The sequence below is a fragment of the Megalops cyprinoides genome, chromosome 6, assembly GCF_013368585.1.
Source record: "Megalops cyprinoides isolate fMegCyp1 chromosome 6, fMegCyp1.pri, whole genome shotgun sequence".
Classification (NCBI taxonomy): Eukaryota; Metazoa; Chordata; class Actinopteri; order Elopiformes; family Megalopidae; genus Megalops; species Megalops cyprinoides.
In genome coordinates this window covers 5,388,503-5,406,442 of record NC_050588.1, presented here as the reverse complement: position 1 = coordinate 5,406,442, position 17,940 = coordinate 5,388,503, and the positions used below count along the sequence as shown (strand labels likewise).

The following is a 17,940-nucleotide window of genomic DNA, read 5'->3' as shown; positions in this document are numbered from 1 at the left end:
GAAACACACACACACTCCACTGTCACTGTCAGACACAAAATAAAGAGTGTGGAATGGAATGCCTTGCATTGGAAGACCTCTTCATACACATGCAGGTTGTAATTGGTTTGCAAACCACATGACACATAAGGCAAATCACTTAATTACACTTGAATTACACCAGGAAACAGACTCAATGAGGGCACTCTGCTTGAAAACATGTAAACAATTATTTATGACAAAATTTAATTGCCATCAAGTTGTCATCAAAACAGTTAGTGACAACGTTTTCGTCACAACACACGAAAACTTTTCAGCTGTCATATCCGAACAAGCAATTGGCTGGGTAGAGGACAAACAGGGAATTCTGGGTGGGGTGGAAAACAAAGTGGGTGGTAGCTCAGCATAGCTCAGAGATGAAGGTCACACACCCTTAAGGTGAAAAACAGAAATCTGGACAACCACTGAAGGATGGGAAAGACCGAGGCTCCTTGTTCTATGGCGAGACACAGGAGGAGTCCCTCAAACCCACCTAGGATCTCCTCGGCTCCTTCAACCAGTACTCCACCGATGTGAGGCAAGACCCAATACCTGCGCCGGTACCGGTCCTGGCCCAGAGAAATGGCGCGCAGGGAGTGGGAAGACTGCAGCAGCTTCTTACGGAAGAACACCTGCCGCTGGTAGCACAAAGAGGGTGGCGTTGAAAAGGGAAAAAAAAAGGGCGACATTTTTTGGTCGATATATGGATTTCTTCACACCGAGCCCTTGCACCGAAACAGAACGCAACGCTACCTTGGTTAGCTTATCGATCTGTCTCTCCAGGTCCGGGATGCTGGCTGTGGAGGGGCTCTCGCTCTGGGGGAGAGAACATTTATACATCAGCGTTGCCAGGCCAACCAGTGGCCCCTGGGATCACGGCTCCAGCAAGAGCAGCCACAGGCCATTTCAGGCCACGCCATCTGTGACAACTGCAGTGCACCGATTTTCTTCCTTGAGGAATCAAGGTGTTTAGGAACGGTGTAATTTGCAATTCTGTTCATTCTGAATTTGGCAACAAAAAAAGATTACCTTTGACTAAGCCACAGCCAAACTGTCATCACCTTGCTCTGGAGACCACCCTGCTGAGTGGTACCCCGCGGCGGCAGCGTTTACCTCGCTCAGTTTGGCCTCCTCCTTGCGGGCTCGGCGGCTGCCCCTCTCCAGCAGAGCGCCCTCCTCCAGGCTGAGCTCCTCCTCCTCCGCCACCCGGGCGCTGCGCCGCCGCTCCTCCAGGCACAGCTCCTCCTCGGAGCGGCCGGTCCGCTGCGCCAGGGCCGCCTTCAGCCTGCGTGCACACACACGGGCGGGGGAGTAACGACACAGCCCACCCAGCTCCGCTCCGAGAACAACCGGTACCGACACAAAGCTGCTCGGAATGTGGCCAATACTGGCTTGAAAATGCTCCCTGAAGCAACTCGCCCTCTAGTCAGAAAGTATGGAATCATAAAGCCACCAAATGGAGCACACCGTAGGATATTACCCTTCATCTTTCACAAGGCCTCTCTACCACATTTGAAACACCAGGTTCTCCTATCCAATTTGACAGGGCTGGAAGTGTAGGTGGTAAATTCATGACTAGTTCCCCTGGGGGCAGTGCTTAACCCCTTCCATTTTCATTTTACACCAAGACATGCCTTTTATTTTACACCAAGACATGCCTAAAATAAGTATAGTTAGCCAAGACAATGAGGCAATGTTAATCTGTAGCGAGTCAGGCTAGGCTCCAGATCAACAGAAATTTTCTACTGTGATACAGGAAACAATAAAGCAAAGTCTTTAATGCACTTTACTTGTTAAGAGACTGTTAAGACTGCTGAATACAATGACGTGTGGCTCTATTGGTATTAAGTGGTATTAAGCCTGAGAGATGAACTTTAAGCTTACTTGCGCAGTTTTCCTTCAATTATCCACTTGTTCTTCCTGTAATTAGCCATGTTCTCCAGCGTGTTGTCGATCTCCCTGCAGAGAGAAAACAGCTTTTAACAAGGGCATTCTGAATTCTGACATGCACTACAACTCCGCTCTCAGCTCTCTTCATGAGATCTGGGAGACTGCTGACAGGTGGTCTAAGACAGAAATGGTTTTCGGAATGTTCATCTTCTCTGGTTTAAAGAGATACAGCAAAAGAGTCACAAAAGCACTGAAACTCTTTCTGAAGGTATGACTGTGGCACACATACTTTCTGTTGAGTTGGCCATCAAATGGAAGTTTTCTTTGAATCTTCTCATTCATTCATTATGGTAGCAGTATTGCATTATCGGTAGTATCCACTATCATCCCAGTATTGCAAACTTTGATGTGGTCTTTACCAGAAATCATTACAACTTGTGACTCATTACACAACTGAGTGATCTTGACCACACTGACACGATACCAGTGTTAATTGGGGAAGTACTGCAAGAGGTGGAGCTCAGCCGCACCCTGACGAGCTCTGCTTAAAGGGAAGACGCCACATGAAAAAAAGGCTTTGTTCTGTGCAATCACGGCGATCCCGGGCCGGCGCTCACTTGATGACGATGTTGCTGCCGTTGAGCTCCTCCGCCAGGAAGGCCAGCGCGGCAGCCTTGGTGTCGGGGGCGAGCGCCTGGAAGGGCTTTGTGCGCAGGCTGCTGCACACGTCCGGCTCGAACCCGCGCGCCTCCAGGAAGATACGCAGCACCTCCGACACGGTGCCGCGGCTCAGCTCCAGGTCGGCCAGCTTCTCGCCAAAGATCTTCACGGACTGCAGAAAGAGAGGGAGCGAATCAGACAACCCATCGACAGCTGGGGAAACGTTAGAAACAAACATGCCTCTTTTCATCTCTGACACATTCCTTTAGGACGGAGGTCATCAATGAAAACAAAATGCAAATTAAGGGAGCATTCCATAATAAATTATGGAAATATATCCAGCAGTGCAATGCTTCTCAACAGGTGTTCTGGGGACCTCAAGGTTGGCTTGATCGAGCTGTTAACTGAATATTGATTTTTTTAATATACATTTAGTCTGCCAGAACAACTTTGTGAAAGATTTACACTGCTTAAGCACCATTTGCGCAGATATTAGGATAAAAAATGTGTGGGCGGCAGTGTAGCATAGTGGTTAAGGAGCAGGACTCGTAACCGAAAGGTTGCCGGTTCGATCCCCACTGGGACACTGCTGCTGTACCCTTGGGCAAGGTACTCAAACCCACAATTGCCTCAGTAAAAATATCCAGCTGTATAAATGGATAACATTGTAAAGAACTGTAACCTATGTGAGTCGCTTTGGATAAAAGCATCTGCTAAATGAATAAATGTAAATGTAAAAAAAGACATAAAATAACAGCTTAACAAGAGATGAGTGTCCAATGATGTTTGAGTGACAAATTAAAAACTTTACAGCATCTTCCTGGCTAACATTCTGAAAGGCAATGTCAAATTCAACTTTCAGATCAATCGCTTTCTTATAGCCACACTATACTGTAATTGGGAGCATATTGGCTGAAACAAGGCTCTACCATTTATGTGCAGTGCCATTTAAAATTAAGAAATGTTGTAGATCTCGTGGCAGGTCCTGCATGTCCATCTGAGCACTATTAAAGTGTGAAGTCTCAATAACAAAAAGATAAGGTGTGGAAGACACAGCTGACCTGGTAGTAGGAGGGCAGTCCTGGGTCGTGGAGTACAGCCTGCACCAGCTGTACCAGCAGGTCCAGCACCTCGCCCTGGCTGTCGCCCACGCCGAGGAGCCCCTCCTGCAGGGTGCTGAGGCTGGGCACGTCCCGGGGCAGCTGCAGGCCCAGCACCTTCCCATAGCTGTGCAGGAACTCCACCAGGTGGAGACAGTGGGAGAAGGCCCGTCCCGACAGCACCAGGCCCGGGATACGGGTCAGCGCTGGCAGGGGCTGCAACGGGAGGGCAGGAGGGTCACATTCACCTTACAGAGGAAGCCTCTCTTTCGATACTGAAGCCCCTTTCACACATGCACTGGACGCCGGAACGTATCCGGCCCTTACCCGGAGGAGCTGTACGTGAGAACGCAAATATCCGAATCAGTCGGAGTGAGCCCATGTGTGAATAGAGCAGGCAACGTTCTGGAGAATCCACCGCGAGCAAGTGGGCGTGTTGATGACGTTTCTGTCATGCGACTGGCGTGAAACCAGAAGAATACAAACATCTGCCTCGTAGTCTTTTCTGCGTGCCTGTATATTGCTTTCCACCATTTCGTTCACATTGTGGATATGTCCAAATACATGCTATTTTGAGTCCAATGATCGTTAAAGAGATAGTTAGCTATAGTTACACTGCCAAAACTTGTCTCTTGCGATGATTAATAACGTTGATCAGAAGTTTATTATCTAGTTGGTAGTTAGCTAAGCTGTAGCTAAGTAATAGTGATAGGTATAGTGAGGTGAACTGGTGACCTAACATTACATAGCGAACAACAAAAACCTACCTTCCTGTTATAATAAATGTATAATTAATAATAAATTATGTGTACCGGTAGCACCATTTGGATGGCTATGTGTGATTTTTTATAGGCTACCCAAAAGTACAATAGCTATGTTCGCCTTCTCCTCCTCCGTGCCACATTATGTGCCTGTACCACCGAAAGGTAAGATATTGAAAAGAAAACACTTCAACTCGCGAATGCTTTTTGTGAACTCGTCAACACTTTTCACTCGTGAGAATGCAAGTGGCGTCTAACTGGAAAATACCAGAAGGAAATCTGGACGTTTCTAAACTCGCAATGATTTCAAGCGACAACGTAGCATACTACAAATGTAATTATTAATGGTCGCATTAATGGGAACTACACTGAAAAACAGCATGCAGTATACAGTATATACTTGTGTAGTACGCAGTTCATAGTATGCAGTAGGCGGTTTCTAATACAGCCACTGCGATTTCTGCAGCGTACTTTTTGCGTCATGTCCTGCCTCCTGCACGCTCTACCCAGGCACCACCCCTCACCTAAACCGAACCGGAGTATTTCTAGTAGGTGTGGACGCGTCTGTCACGGACAATCTCCTGTTGTGTGCTGCATGTGTGAAAGAGCAACTCTGGCCAAGTTCCAGACCTGACTCTCTGGACCTTGTCCGGTGTTCATATGTGAAAACGGCTTGATACTTGCAGAAGTTGATTGGCTGAATATGATTCGACTTTGACTAGTGACTGGTGAATTCTCTCCCTTTAGCCAAAGTCCCTTACAGCTCAACCGAGGTCATGCACAACGAGGTTACTGGGATGTCCGTCAGATACGAGAAATCACGCTAAAGTGCACTACAGTCCTCCAGAGGTTAATGTTTTTGACACAGAATGAAAGAAGAATGTTCTGTAACGCATGACTACTCTGTCTATCACTAGCGAGAATGTTAATGATTCCCAGAGAATGGGTCACAATGCTCATGCAATGACAGCAGCTTTGTATATACAGTACTGTTGTACTGCTATACTAATCAATACAATTATTAATCAGATTACTGACAATATATGAGATTACTGCTTATGCCAGTCAGATGTGCATGTTCTGCAAACTGATTAACATGGCAATGTTAGCCAGGCTTTAACCACAAGCATAGAAAAATAGATCACAGAACATTCCTACCATGGCATTTCCACAGACAGCGTGCTCCGAGGTACCAGAGAAATCCCTAGCAGGGGCAGATTACCGCTACAGGAAATGACACAGCTTTCTGAGCGTGCGGAAGGGGCTGGCGTGGCTCACCTGGTGGTCTGTGAGGCACATGTCCTCAGTGGGCTTCTTCAACTCCTCCAGGATCATCAGCTGCCTCTTCCTCTCCTCCAGGCGGCGCTGTGCCTGGGCCCTGCGCTCCGCCTGCCTCCTGGCTGCCGCCGCGGCCTCCGCCTGCGCCTCCGCCTCCGCCTGCGCCTTGGCCAGCGCCTTCGCCTTGCTCCGCCCCAAACCGCCCCTCTTCCCCCTCGCCGGGCTCTCCTCCTCTCCGGCCTTCTCTTCCGCCTTCACCCTCTTCCTCCGCCCCGGCTTCTTGGGCTCTGGGGCCGGCTGCTGGCCGCCGGGGCCCGGGGACTGGGCCCGCCCCTCCTGCTCCTTCAGCTCTCTGGCCTTCTCCAGCTGGACCCAGGGAGGAGGAAACCACAGTAAGAGCTGAGCAGGTGGAGCCAAAACCGGTCATGGGCGAGTAACGAGACTCTGACGTTCTCTTTTACACACCTTGGCACGCCATCGCCTCATTCTATGTTTAAAACCGAAATATAACGCTCTCTCGTCTTGAAATACTCAAGACAACAATGAAAGGGGATTTGAGTTGCGGGCTTACCTTAGCTTTCCTTTTCTCCTGTCTGATCTTCTTATTTTTAGCTTCTTCCTTTCTTTTGTTTCTTGCCTAAAATGAAATACAAAGTCATCTCTCCGTTATTTCAGGTAACCCACTGTATATTTGGATGATTAGTAAGAACACCTGTACAAAGTTCCTCAAGGGGTACATCTCTCAGGTTAGCAAATCACTTAATTAGATTGTGTAACAATTTCCTATTGGGAAATCACAGAACATCTACTCATTCACATATACAAAAAACACAGAATTCAGCATATAAGAATACATATGTATACATTACTGAACCTCCATGATCAGTCAGCCTGCGTTAGATATTACTAGAACTGTCAGTGTTTCTCAGGTAGCATTCCAAATAAGTTAGTTAATATAATATCCTGGTGGACACCTGATTAAGATATTAAAAAACATCCTATAAATGATAGAAATTATATATTTTTTTGCTCTGGAGGAATAAGGAAAAAAAACTACAACCTAAAACCCTGGTATGGAATAAGTTTCTTCTCAATCACCTAGTCTTAACTAAGGACAGAAAACCATTCAGAGAAAACCTGCTTTATTTGGAATGCATCCAGCACACATGGCCTTTAAGTTTACCAGTATGCAGAATGCTTGTAGATTAAGCTGCAGGCACATAAGGTTGTATTTCAAGTCTACTGTACCTTTCTCTTCATTTTCTTCTTGATTTTGTTGAGTTTCTCCTTCTCTTCTTCATTAAGAGTTTCTTAAAATAGAGAAGGACAATAAATACAGCATAATAAATACAGTGTACAGCAGCAGCATAGTTTACATACAACTTTAACGCACTGCCATCAGCAGAAGAAACTACTTCTGCAACAACTTCAACTATGTATCTCTTGTAGCCCTGGCAAACTCTGCATGCAACACTTTGATTTAAAACACTATTAAATCAGTCCAACTTAGCGCTTGAAAAGGTACAGTGACGGTTCTGAAAAATCCATTGCTCAAAAAATACACCAGAACTTTTCCACAAGGTTTGAGTACGTGTATGCAAAATGACCAGTTCAGATACCTAGAGTGCACATTCACTGTACAGATGCTACGCTGGTGTACACTGCTTTCAATGCACATAATACAGAATAAAAATTATAAATTTTTTTAGTCAGAGATGTAAGCAGCCAGAGTTGAAAATTTGATTTTATTGTGTTGTCCCTGCTGGCTGAAGAAGATGGATCATATTGGTTGATGCCTTGTCACTAATAAGTAAGCTGGAGAGATGGCTTTAAGTGACAGTATCCATGCATGTGCATGATCTTTTCTTTAGTGAAAGTATCACGTTATACAAAGAGAAAGACAGGATGGAGCTGCACAGCTCACAAACTGCTCTGAATGGCTTGTGTGGCCTTTGTACAGATATGGTAGGTAATCAGGATGTGGGCAGCAGTGTGGTATAGCGGTAAGAAATTGCCTCAGTAAATATCCAGCTGTATAAATGGATAAAATAAAAACTGTAAGTTGCTCGGGGTAAGAGCACCTGCTAAGCAACTGTAATGTAATTAAGCAGCGGCACAAGCAATAAGTATAAACGAGTAACAAAAAGGCAAGCATTTGTAATACTTGTGATACGTGTGCAGGTTAACATGGAGCTAACTGTCACGGAAATCAACGTAAGTGGAGCAAGAGTTTTGCTTTGCTTTTGATTTGTAAATGTACTTGCATGCCACTAGAGCCAGAGTATAGGCTCGATTTTGCCTGGCAGTAGTGAGCTAATTTGACAGTTTATCAATCCTCATCAACTTACTTAGTGATTATGTACAGCAAGAATGATTAGATACAAGACAGACGTGTGTTATCTTAGCCACAACCAATTAACATTAAATCTAACGTTAGCTAGTTAGATAAGCTGTTCTGTGTTGTTTCCCATTTCCCATTGTCCCATTTCCAAATATGTTGAAAATGGGTTCAGTTTCAGACACACATCACTCAGACTGAAATGGCCGGTGGAAATCAAATTTATGCCAGTTGTTTTGTCTTTTGCAGTTTCACAGATGCCATGTTTAAGGTAGTTAGCTAGCAGCAGCTTGAGTCTCCAGATCCAGGACTGAACCCCCACCGCTGGAGCGTCTCTCCTACCCTGGGCCTCGAGCCTCTTCAGAAGCCTGGCATCCACTTTGCTCAGCAGGTCCTCCATCTTGGTCTTGGGGGGCCTCCCTGGGCGGCGGGCGGGGCCAGCCTGGCCGCGGCGGACACGGGAACGGGGCCTCTCTTTGTCGGGGTTCGGGGGCCGGCCGCGCCTGCCTGTGATGGCCATGATTATGGAGGGCACCTCCTCGTTGGCCAGGAGGAACCATTTGTTACCCTGTGGGCCACAGAAAAACAGGTCACCTCAATGCTTGCCATGCGCTACGCACACGCTGGAGAAAACAGACAGTGGGAAAGGAAACACACGGCAACGGAACTGGGGGGGTAACAGTAAACTGACTGGAGGAAGACCTCGATGACAATCTCTAACAGTGGTGCTGGGTGCCCTCCAAACGACATGGATAAAATATGCACATCAGAAAAATCATCGTAATAAAACTGCCAACATTCTTTCACGCAAAGCGGAGCATGGCGTCCCACAAACCTCGGCAGTTTCGCGCTCCTCGTAGAAATCGCCTACTGGCATGCGAGGGCTGAAACTGAAGTGCTCTCTGGTGACGACGCCGCCCTGGTGCCTTCTGAGGTACTGTTGGGGGACAGAGGACATTCCATGTTACTGCACACAAAACACGCATTATTACACACATTATTGTGTAAAAGTTTAAAACTGTCTCATACAGCCATTTCTGAAGTATAAGTAAACTGAACACAAACCTCAGAAAGACTGTGTTACCCTTTTATATGTATGTTCAAACACTACTGCACATGGTTAAAATCATGAGCAATGAAATAAAGCCTCTCATCAGACTGAAAAACATGTCTTTTTACCAACTCATGTTTTAAACTCAAACTCACTTCTACGTTTCAAAGCACTGTGGTAAGGTACCAAACACACTGGCCTATAATAAAATGGTTAAGTATTAAAAGGGTGATTTTAGCACAGCATAGAAAGGACTGACTTTTTTTTGCTCCCATTTTCTATCGCTCACATGAATAAGGACATTAGGGTTGATTAAAGGTCTTCACTATATTCCTGACCTGTGAAAAGTTCTGTACCTACAAACACTGGAATGAATTTTGGGGACGATGATGGACTGAGGGTAGAACAGGGCAATGCATTTGTCCCTAACTCAGTGGTCTAGCATTAGGGTCTGTTATGTGAGCTGCAATGGAAAGCCAGCTAAGGGAGACAAGGTGAGAAAAAGAACACTCATCATAAGGGTCTGAAATAGCTCACCATTTTCAAAAGGAAAAATCAAATCAATTTTTCATAGCCCATTTTTGCAAAGACAAAGATTGTTCCAAAGCGCTGTACATGTAGCTCAGTGGAGTTTCCAGAGGAAACCAAGAAAATCAGAAAAACCAGGGGCCCAAAAAAAAAAAAAAAAAAAACAGACCCAAGACTGAAAATGATTTGAGATCTCCTTTACCTTAGTTACCAAGAGTCTGCTCAATCCATAAACCCAGTCAACTCTAATATTGTGTAGTGCTGTTTTTACAAGTCATTATTAGGCACTCTGATAACATCATGGTTTACTGCAATGGTAAGATCTTTTAGATGTGGGTATGAGAGGCAAGTTGACCTTAAGAATAACTGCCATGACTGTGTATACTAAAGCAGTGACTGAAACTGTAAGATTCAATCGCTCTCTCTCATTTACCTTAATGCTCTGCTAACACCTACCCAGTACTGCTATTCTTGCTGCACCAGCAATTTGCATTTTATGCATCGTACCACGATGGCTGAAAACAGTGCTGGCTGTCGTTCAGACTGACAGACGTATGCTGCTGTGTGTGCCGCGTTACCTTGATGACTTCGGGAAACTGCTTCATCCTCCTCCCGCAGGGGCTGTAGTACCAGGTCTCCCCCTTCAGCCGGTCCTCGCACTTCCGCACCCGCACCTCCCGCCGCCACCTGCCATCCATTCAAGCATTCAACAGTCAGGTCACTGTGAAGGCTTTCACATGAGCACATACAGAACAGGGAGGGGGCTCCAATCAACCCCCCCCCCCCGCCCCAGCTCCTGGAGCTCACTACTCTCTGAATACGGCAATCATATGTTCGATTACCCATGCAGCAGGGGGAAGTGGACTTGCTCTTCTGTCGCTATCCTCCTCCGCTGACCTTCGCCTGTAATTGGAACATTGAAATGCGTGACCCCCTGGGCGCCACCGGTCTGCTGTTCACAGTTCTCAGTTTGTCTAAACCAGCAGTTCCCAAATTTGCAGCCACTGGGGTTGCTCGGGGTGTCCTACAGTGGTTACTTAGGATAAAGGGCTCTAAAGAAAAAGCAATAATGAATGCAACGGGCAGTTAAAAACATTCAACCGTCTGTACTGAAAAGGTGCAAGCAGGGGAGTCTAGAAAGTTTGGAAGCCTTTGAGGTATATCTGAAATAACTTCAACTAATATGATCATCTACATATTGTACTGAACTTGAAAATCAACTATTACACACTTCCCTTGACATTAATTGTTTGTGTATGGGACATAACGACATGGTCTTACAAAAGGTTATTACCATTGGCCGTGGCGCTCTCATCTTCGTCATCACCATCATCCTCATCTCCGTTGTCATTGCCCTCACCACGGTTGCCTTCCAATACCACCTGAACTTTAGGTGCTTTTGGTGTTTTTGGCTTTTTGGGCATTTTAGGCAATTTGGGCATTTTGGGAATTTTTGCTACCACTTTCTTCACCCTTTTTGCTTTCGGGGGTTTTGTTGGGGCAGGGCTAAGGGTGGGGCAAGGGGGGGAGCTGATTGGCTCTGCAACGCTGGATGGAAAAACAGGTGCAGGGGCTGCAGCAGAGTCCTCCATGTCCTCAGTGTCGCCCCCCGTTTCTTCAGCCTCCTCTTTGACCTGCTCCCGCTCCTCTGCGCCGCTGCCCTCTGTCGTATTCCTCCTCTTCTCCTCCTCGGGGGATTCCGGAACCCGGGAACCTGTGGTACATCAGTGTGTTACATTCAAAACAATACCATTTTTTTTTTTTCGCTCCTACACCCACCTCTTCCACCTCAACTTTCGGAGTCACAGACTAAGCCCTCCTCACTGCAACACTCCCGCTGAGGCCGTGCAAGAAGCGCTGAAGAGAGGTGCAAATCCTGTGGCAAGCTACAGGAGAGTAAGCACTGACTGGAGGACACTGGTGACCTGGCACCCTACAGGTGCCTGATGAGTCTGGAAAAAGCCCTGTAGTTGCGAAGAGGAAACTAATATAAGCTCAGCCAATTTCAGTGGGACACAGCTAGTTCTCTCTAACGTCACACTTGTGTCCCCCTGTCATAGACAGCTAATGACACAGCCAAGAGTCAACACAGCCAGCTATAGTCTGAAAAGCTTACTGCATTTTATATCAGTTTTCATTAACCTGAAACTGTCCATCTGGCAAATTTGGCAAGCTTGTACAGGAAAAAGCTGCACGTCATTTGGAGAGACAAGAAAACACTGTGTCTTGTAATTCATCATTACATCTCACGGTGCTTTGTGTGGCGTAACTACTAATGTAATGAGCCTAAAATTCTGCCACCTTACAGAGTGTGACAGATTGAACTCCATCTCTGGGGAGAAGCGAAAACCCCCCGCCTGCCGCTGCGACGGAAGAGTGTTTCTGCTGGCGGAAGCTGTGTGTGGTGCGTGCTGAGCGAGATCTGCGCCTAACTGCAAGCCGCGGCGGAAGGGGAGCTGGCTCACCGTGACTGGCAGCGGCCGGGCCGCTGCGGTCTCTGCTCTCAGGCTTTCCTGTGTCTGGCGGCGTGGCGCTGGTGGCGGGAGAGGACGAGCCCGGGTCTGTAACGGGCTGCTCCTCAGAGCCGCACGGCGGGGCCTGCTGCTCCGAGCCTCCCGGAATCCACGCCGCCCCCCCGCCGGCCGAGTCCGGCGCGTCTCGCCCCTCCACGGCCCCCTCCTCCATCTGGGAATCTGATGACATTAATATGTCAGCTGCCAGACTGACAACTGGATCTCCTTGACAGTAAGAGTTTACTTTAAGTTAGAGGGAAAAAAAAAACTTATGAAGTTATGATTCTCCACTTTAAGATACTCTCCTTCATAAGAGTTCTTTGAAGGAGAGCTCTGATTAACATGAGCCAAGCGTCCTACCACATCCTTCAGAGTCAATTTTGAATCCCAAACTGAATTTGCTTTTCTATGCTGAAAGTTGAATAAATTATGGCCGCACCACTGCCTATTCTTTTGGCATTGACGAATTAATTTAACAGAAATGTCACTTTGATTGAGGCATGATATAATTTGCATCTGAACACAGCTGTCTACACAGCACAATGAAGGCATCAGGTGAGAGTCTAGTCTGAGTTACCTTGGCAATCGCTTGTGTCATGTTTTTGTGTGTATGTGTGCACACGCATGCACACACATTCACTGTTTTACAGTTTTACATGTACAACATCCATTTGTAAAGGCTGATACATATTTTTAGAAGTATCTGTACATATCTGTACATACTGACTACACAGTAAAAATAACCTGTTAAACATGACCATGTAGTTTTTCCCCTCTATGCTGTTTACACATGACACAAGTAGTTTTCAAGTGGTTTTCTTTCACTGTGATATTTACATACGCTATCTGGACGGTTTCCCAGTCCCAGCCCAGTCACAAGTTTCAGCTGAATGCCTACATTCGGTTTCGTTCGAATCCTTAGGAACTACACACTGTATATTCTAACACACATCATGCAGTCATGTGGGGTTACCTTCTGCAAACAGACGCAAGCTCCAATTGGTGGCTGTATTTGGGTTGTCGTATGCCAAAGAGAACTGGGTCATGGGAAACAAAATTGCTAAAAGTGCCCAGTGTGGTAACACTTCACAGCTGAAGCCTGAGTAAAGCAAGATGTACTATATTTAATGCAATACTACCCACCAATCAAACGCAAGAGAAACGTCAACACACGCCTTCTCTGTTAATAAAACGTCTGTCTGACATACTCAGTGGAGTACACGCGTATCGCCAGTGACAGGCCCACTACAGGTAGCAGCAGACGCTGTTGCATTGTGTTGCCTGTATGATGGAAATGCCACAGGACTGATACAAAGGAGCTGGGCCTAACTCCTGTAAACTGCATCAGGCAGCACTCGCCCTAAAACAATTCATACTGCTGTTGGAAAGAGGATGGTGGTTTTACTCTGTTGTGACTGTAACTAAACAAACACAATGTTACAAACAACCCACCACCATTTGAGCCTATCCCTCACCCACTTAAATGTATTAGTTACTACGTGGCAAACACCCCAATGACAATCGTTCATCCAAAAGGATCCTCATGAGGTTCAAACTCATAGACGTAACTGTCACGGCTGAAAGATGTGGCTAATCTCCAATCCTCTAAAATTGGAACGCACAGACAGAGTGAGGACAGTTTACCATACAGAGCCGATAACAGGGAGCCGTTTGGAGACACGCGGCTGGAGGCTCTTATTTCTCTGAAATGAGTTTTTCCTTTCCAGGTGTAACATTCTAACTTGCATGATTAGGCTGCACCTTGAATAGCGCACAGCTGCTACTGGTGGTTTTCTCTGCGCCCTCACCTCTGCGACGATGACATATTCAACGGGACAAATTAGTCAATGGTAAAAATGAAGCCATTAAACGTGCAGTGGTTAAAATATTTGGCTAAGGCATAACATGCCTTGTGTGTGACCTATGCTATTTTGGTTGTTTCTGTTTTTTTCAGTGCACATGTTATAAAGAGTAACAAAGTTAATCTAAGAGTAAAGTAAATCTGTGACTTGGCATACTTTGCCATAATATATCAGGATTTTCAAGTATCACCTTGGACAAAATTATCAACTGAGAAAAGAAAATAAAGAGATCCACAATGCTACTGTAAGAAAGGTATGATGTGCCTCGTCTTTCTGCTCACAAAACGTTTTCTGGAACCCTTACAGAAGCTCACGAAATTATACCTAACATCAGAGGACATCTAGCCCACTGAAACCACTGATACTGCTGTATTACTTCAAAACCAAGAAAAGGCCCTGGCTGGTTACACGTAAGGCAACCGCAGTCAGACTCTCTCAGCTTGGACTCTTACCCTTAGAGGCGAGGTTGCTGGAGGCGAAGTCGTCGTCTACTCTCTTAGAGGCGTCGCTGAGAGAAGCCTCCAGCTGTGAGGTATTGATCAGCGAGGTCCCTTCCTGGGACTCTTCTTCAGCTGAGATTCCTTCCACTGTGTCCTCGTTGGCGGAAACGTCCTCACTCTGGGAAACATCCTCGTTCGGAGAAACGTCCTCACTCCGGGTGTTGTCGGCCAGGGACGCCCCGTCCTCCGAGTCCTCCGCGGAGGAGCCGCTGCCCGCGTTGTTGTCCATGTGGAGGGAGTCGTTGAGGGAGTTGCCGAAGGCGCCGTCCGTGTGGAGGGAGTCGCCAAAAGCGCCATCCGTGCAGAGGGAGTCACTCAGGGAGTCGCCGAAGGCGCCGTCCGTGTGGACGGAATCGCTGAGGTTGCCGCCGAAGGCGCCATCCGTGGCGCTGGTCTCCTCCGCCCTGGAGCTGTCCGCACTCGGGGGCTCCATTGCGGATGTGTCAGTCACAGACTCCTCGGTACCTCGCGTGTCATCCAACAAGCCACCAGTGGGGGCCCCACCCACCCTTTCAGCTGAGCACGGGGCCTCCGCGAGGGGTGCGGTGACCGCAGGGGAGTCCGTCGATGGCTGCAGTCCCGGGGATGGTGCGGGACAAGCATTCTGAGCCTGTACCGCCTGCGTTTCTGAGCGGTGGGCAACCCCAGCATCTGTCTGTGCTGTGCCCCCTGAGTCAACGAGGTTAACGGTCGATGCCTCCAGTTTGCCCGCGGTTTCCGGGGGAGGGTCCGTATTGGCGGCAAACCCCCTACGCTCCAGTGTCCGAGTCTCTGCTTCCGCCGGGACGGCCAGAGGGGCGGGGGGCACTGGGGGTGAGTCTCCTGCTGTTTGCCCCATGTCGTGGCACTGTTTTATGGAGTATTTGCTGTTGTCCATGGGGGAATGCTGCACCTGCTGGCGGTAGTCATGAGCAGGCAGCTGAGGGGGGGCAGGGGGCTTGGGGACAAAGCCCTCGGTCTTGGGGAGCCGCTGGGGGACAGACGTCTGCTCCATCGTGCTGTAGCCATTGTCCACCTCCTTGTATGCCTCATTCATACGCCCTGGGGATGACAGTGAGATAAAAACACAAAAATCGTGAAAAGCAGAAACAACCTTAGACCAGCACCATGGAACCAGGAAAAATGACTGGTTTCCACTTCCTCAATTTTGAACAAGGAAATCTGAATCCAGGGGGGAAATTACGAGACAACAGAGATACTTATAGGAAAATGTTTCCATTTCTCTCCACTGGTGAAGCAAATGAAATGAAATTTATTTTCCTTATTTTACTTTGGGTGAAGAAATCATAATTAAATTATTTGTTTTCAGAGGCTTGTCATCAAAATACTAACAGTTTTAAAACATTTGATTATGACTACAGGTGACATGTCTTCTGTAATGGTGACTCCAAGTTAACCTGTTGAATATTTCAAATTCATGTCATTCATTTACTGGTGGGGTGCAGCATGTAAACCCAGTCAGTGTTGGCCATTTTCAAATAATATCACTCCGTAAGTCCTAATAACCATCAAGAGATTGGCTGAACTCAAATAATCATGATGGTAACGCTCAACCATACTTGTAAAAATCTTAACTTTTTTTACTCTAGGAAATCAGACTGCAAGCTTTTCTAACCTTCACAGTGTAACAAGTCACTGGATTTTGCCCCATGAGATCCTATCTACTAATGACCTACCAAAAATCTTATCTAAGAATTTAATGAAACTGGCTAATGGCTAATCTGCATTATCGTATATTATCTCATCACATAAGATCCATAGGGATACTGTGCCAAATAAACTGACACTTAACACAGCACATCAAGTTTGCACATTACAGACACGCTAAATAATCTAATTAACCATCATCCAGGTTGCTGCTTGAATGCTCTGTGCAATAGGTATACTTGTCAAATCAAGTGTGCAAATGCGAATGCTGGCTACCAGATGCAACTAAAGGAGAGCTCTTATTTGCGGCAAGCCATAGCTATGATATGCCTGAGGTGCAGATAAGGAGAGTCAATTATCTCAATCCCACTGGCCACACCCCGAGAGGAGAGCTCAGGAAGCAAACGTCATCAAGATTAACAACCCCTCACCGTCTCAGGAAACAAACTGCCAAGGCTAAGTGCAGGAACCAGGTAGAGCCCAGATAACGCTGAATGCAACGCGGCCACAAGGCCCGGAACACCACACAGCTCAATGGTATACTTCCACCTTGCCTTTCCCCCAGCTGTAACACAGCTACAGCCAGTCACCGCCATCAAAATTCCAGAGACAAATTCAAATAGCCGACCCACGTTGGACAATGGAGAGAGGAGACGAGCAATGCGTCCTCCAAGATGCAACTTATCAGCCAGTCAGGCACTCGCAGGCTTAACATACCGGTCGCAGTGGGTCAGACCAACAGTTTAGTTGCCAGAATAGACAAAATAACGAGACGAGTATTAATGACAATCCAGACTTAGCATAAACAAACAATTATAGGGACCCAGGTTCAAACACAGATATAATCTTCATGACAATATTTTGATTAATTCAATAATTCAAATCAAAACACACACAAATATATAGGGAGAAACTAAATGATGAAACACCAAATGATAAAGGACCCGTATTTTGAACAAATGAAATCACAATTAAAGCCTACACGACGTTCAACAATGTCAACACTAATTACCGATATGTTTTTTTCTATATAATAAGTTTAAAAAACAAACCATTACAATGTGTTTCTAAAGCCACTAGAGATCTAACACATTTTGAAAGAGGTCAAACACTTTGTGCACGAATTGCAGACACATCAAGTCACAGAAACAGCTAAATTAAATATGACAAGAGTGTTGAAAATCTTGACGGTCTATACCAAACAAGGAAAAACACCATCAGGAAAGAGGAATAGTGGTCACTAGTTGAAGCTCACTGACGGGGATAGATGGCCACTTAACATGACAGTTGCAATAACCGTGAAACAATGTCCTAAAAAAATTACCACAGAATAATGTGCAATAATGCATAACCTGGTGTAGTGAGCACAAATGCTGGACTTCTGAGGAGTAGAAAAGACAGCAATATGGTCCTATGGGTCATCTTTTACTCTTTTCCTATACCTGGATGTGCTCATATTTGAAGAAAGGCAAACAAAGCCTTCAAACCATTCACCTTCCCGACTGTTAAACAGAGAGGTGGATCTGTTATGGTATGAGCAGCCATCTGGTGGGAGTCATTGGGTATGACTATTACTCTGCATGGTAGAATTTCAGCCAAGGAATATAAAGCCATTTAGGGAAATAGTGTTTCCTAAAAATGTTCCCATATTCCAGTATAATAACACCCACATACACACTACTGAATTGACTCGAGTTGTTTCACGAACACTAGGATGAAGTCAAACACCTTGCATGGCCTCTCCAATCACTAGATCGAAGCATTTCTGAACCTTTATGGACAGTCTTGGAACAC

At 46.4% G+C, this 17,940-nt stretch overlaps 1 protein-coding gene across 1 annotated transcript in view; it reads right to left on the bottom strand.

The window, feature by feature from the left end:
• LOC118778663 (bromodomain adjacent to zinc finger domain protein 2A-like) overlaps nucleotides 1-17,940 on the bottom strand; it is a 30,238-nt gene that overhangs the window by 8,331 nt on the left and 3,967 nt on the right. Inside the window, exons 4-19 of the mRNA XM_036530271.1 lie at nucleotides 14,452-15,540; nucleotides 12,090-12,317; nucleotides 10,919-11,338; nucleotides 10,467-10,527; nucleotides 10,203-10,311; nucleotides 8,881-8,982; nucleotides 8,388-8,613; nucleotides 6,956-7,017; nucleotides 6,279-6,344; nucleotides 5,708-6,073; nucleotides 3,630-3,884; nucleotides 2,526-2,740; nucleotides 1,903-1,977; nucleotides 1,132-1,303; nucleotides 772-834; nucleotides 512-656 (exon numbers count right to left, since the gene is read on the bottom strand). Of these exons, the coding sequence (XP_036386164.1) occupies nucleotides 512-656; nucleotides 772-834; nucleotides 1,132-1,303; nucleotides 1,903-1,977; nucleotides 2,526-2,740; nucleotides 3,630-3,884; nucleotides 5,708-6,073; nucleotides 6,279-6,344; nucleotides 6,956-7,017; nucleotides 8,388-8,613; nucleotides 8,881-8,982; nucleotides 10,203-10,311; nucleotides 10,467-10,527; nucleotides 10,919-11,338; nucleotides 12,090-12,317; nucleotides 14,452-15,540 (3,654 nt within the window). The remainder of the gene's footprint in view (nucleotides 1-511; nucleotides 657-771; nucleotides 835-1,131; nucleotides 1,304-1,902; nucleotides 1,978-2,525; nucleotides 2,741-3,629; nucleotides 3,885-5,707; nucleotides 6,074-6,278; nucleotides 6,345-6,955; nucleotides 7,018-8,387; nucleotides 8,614-8,880; nucleotides 8,983-10,202; nucleotides 10,312-10,466; nucleotides 10,528-10,918; nucleotides 11,339-12,089; nucleotides 12,318-14,451; nucleotides 15,541-17,940) is intronic.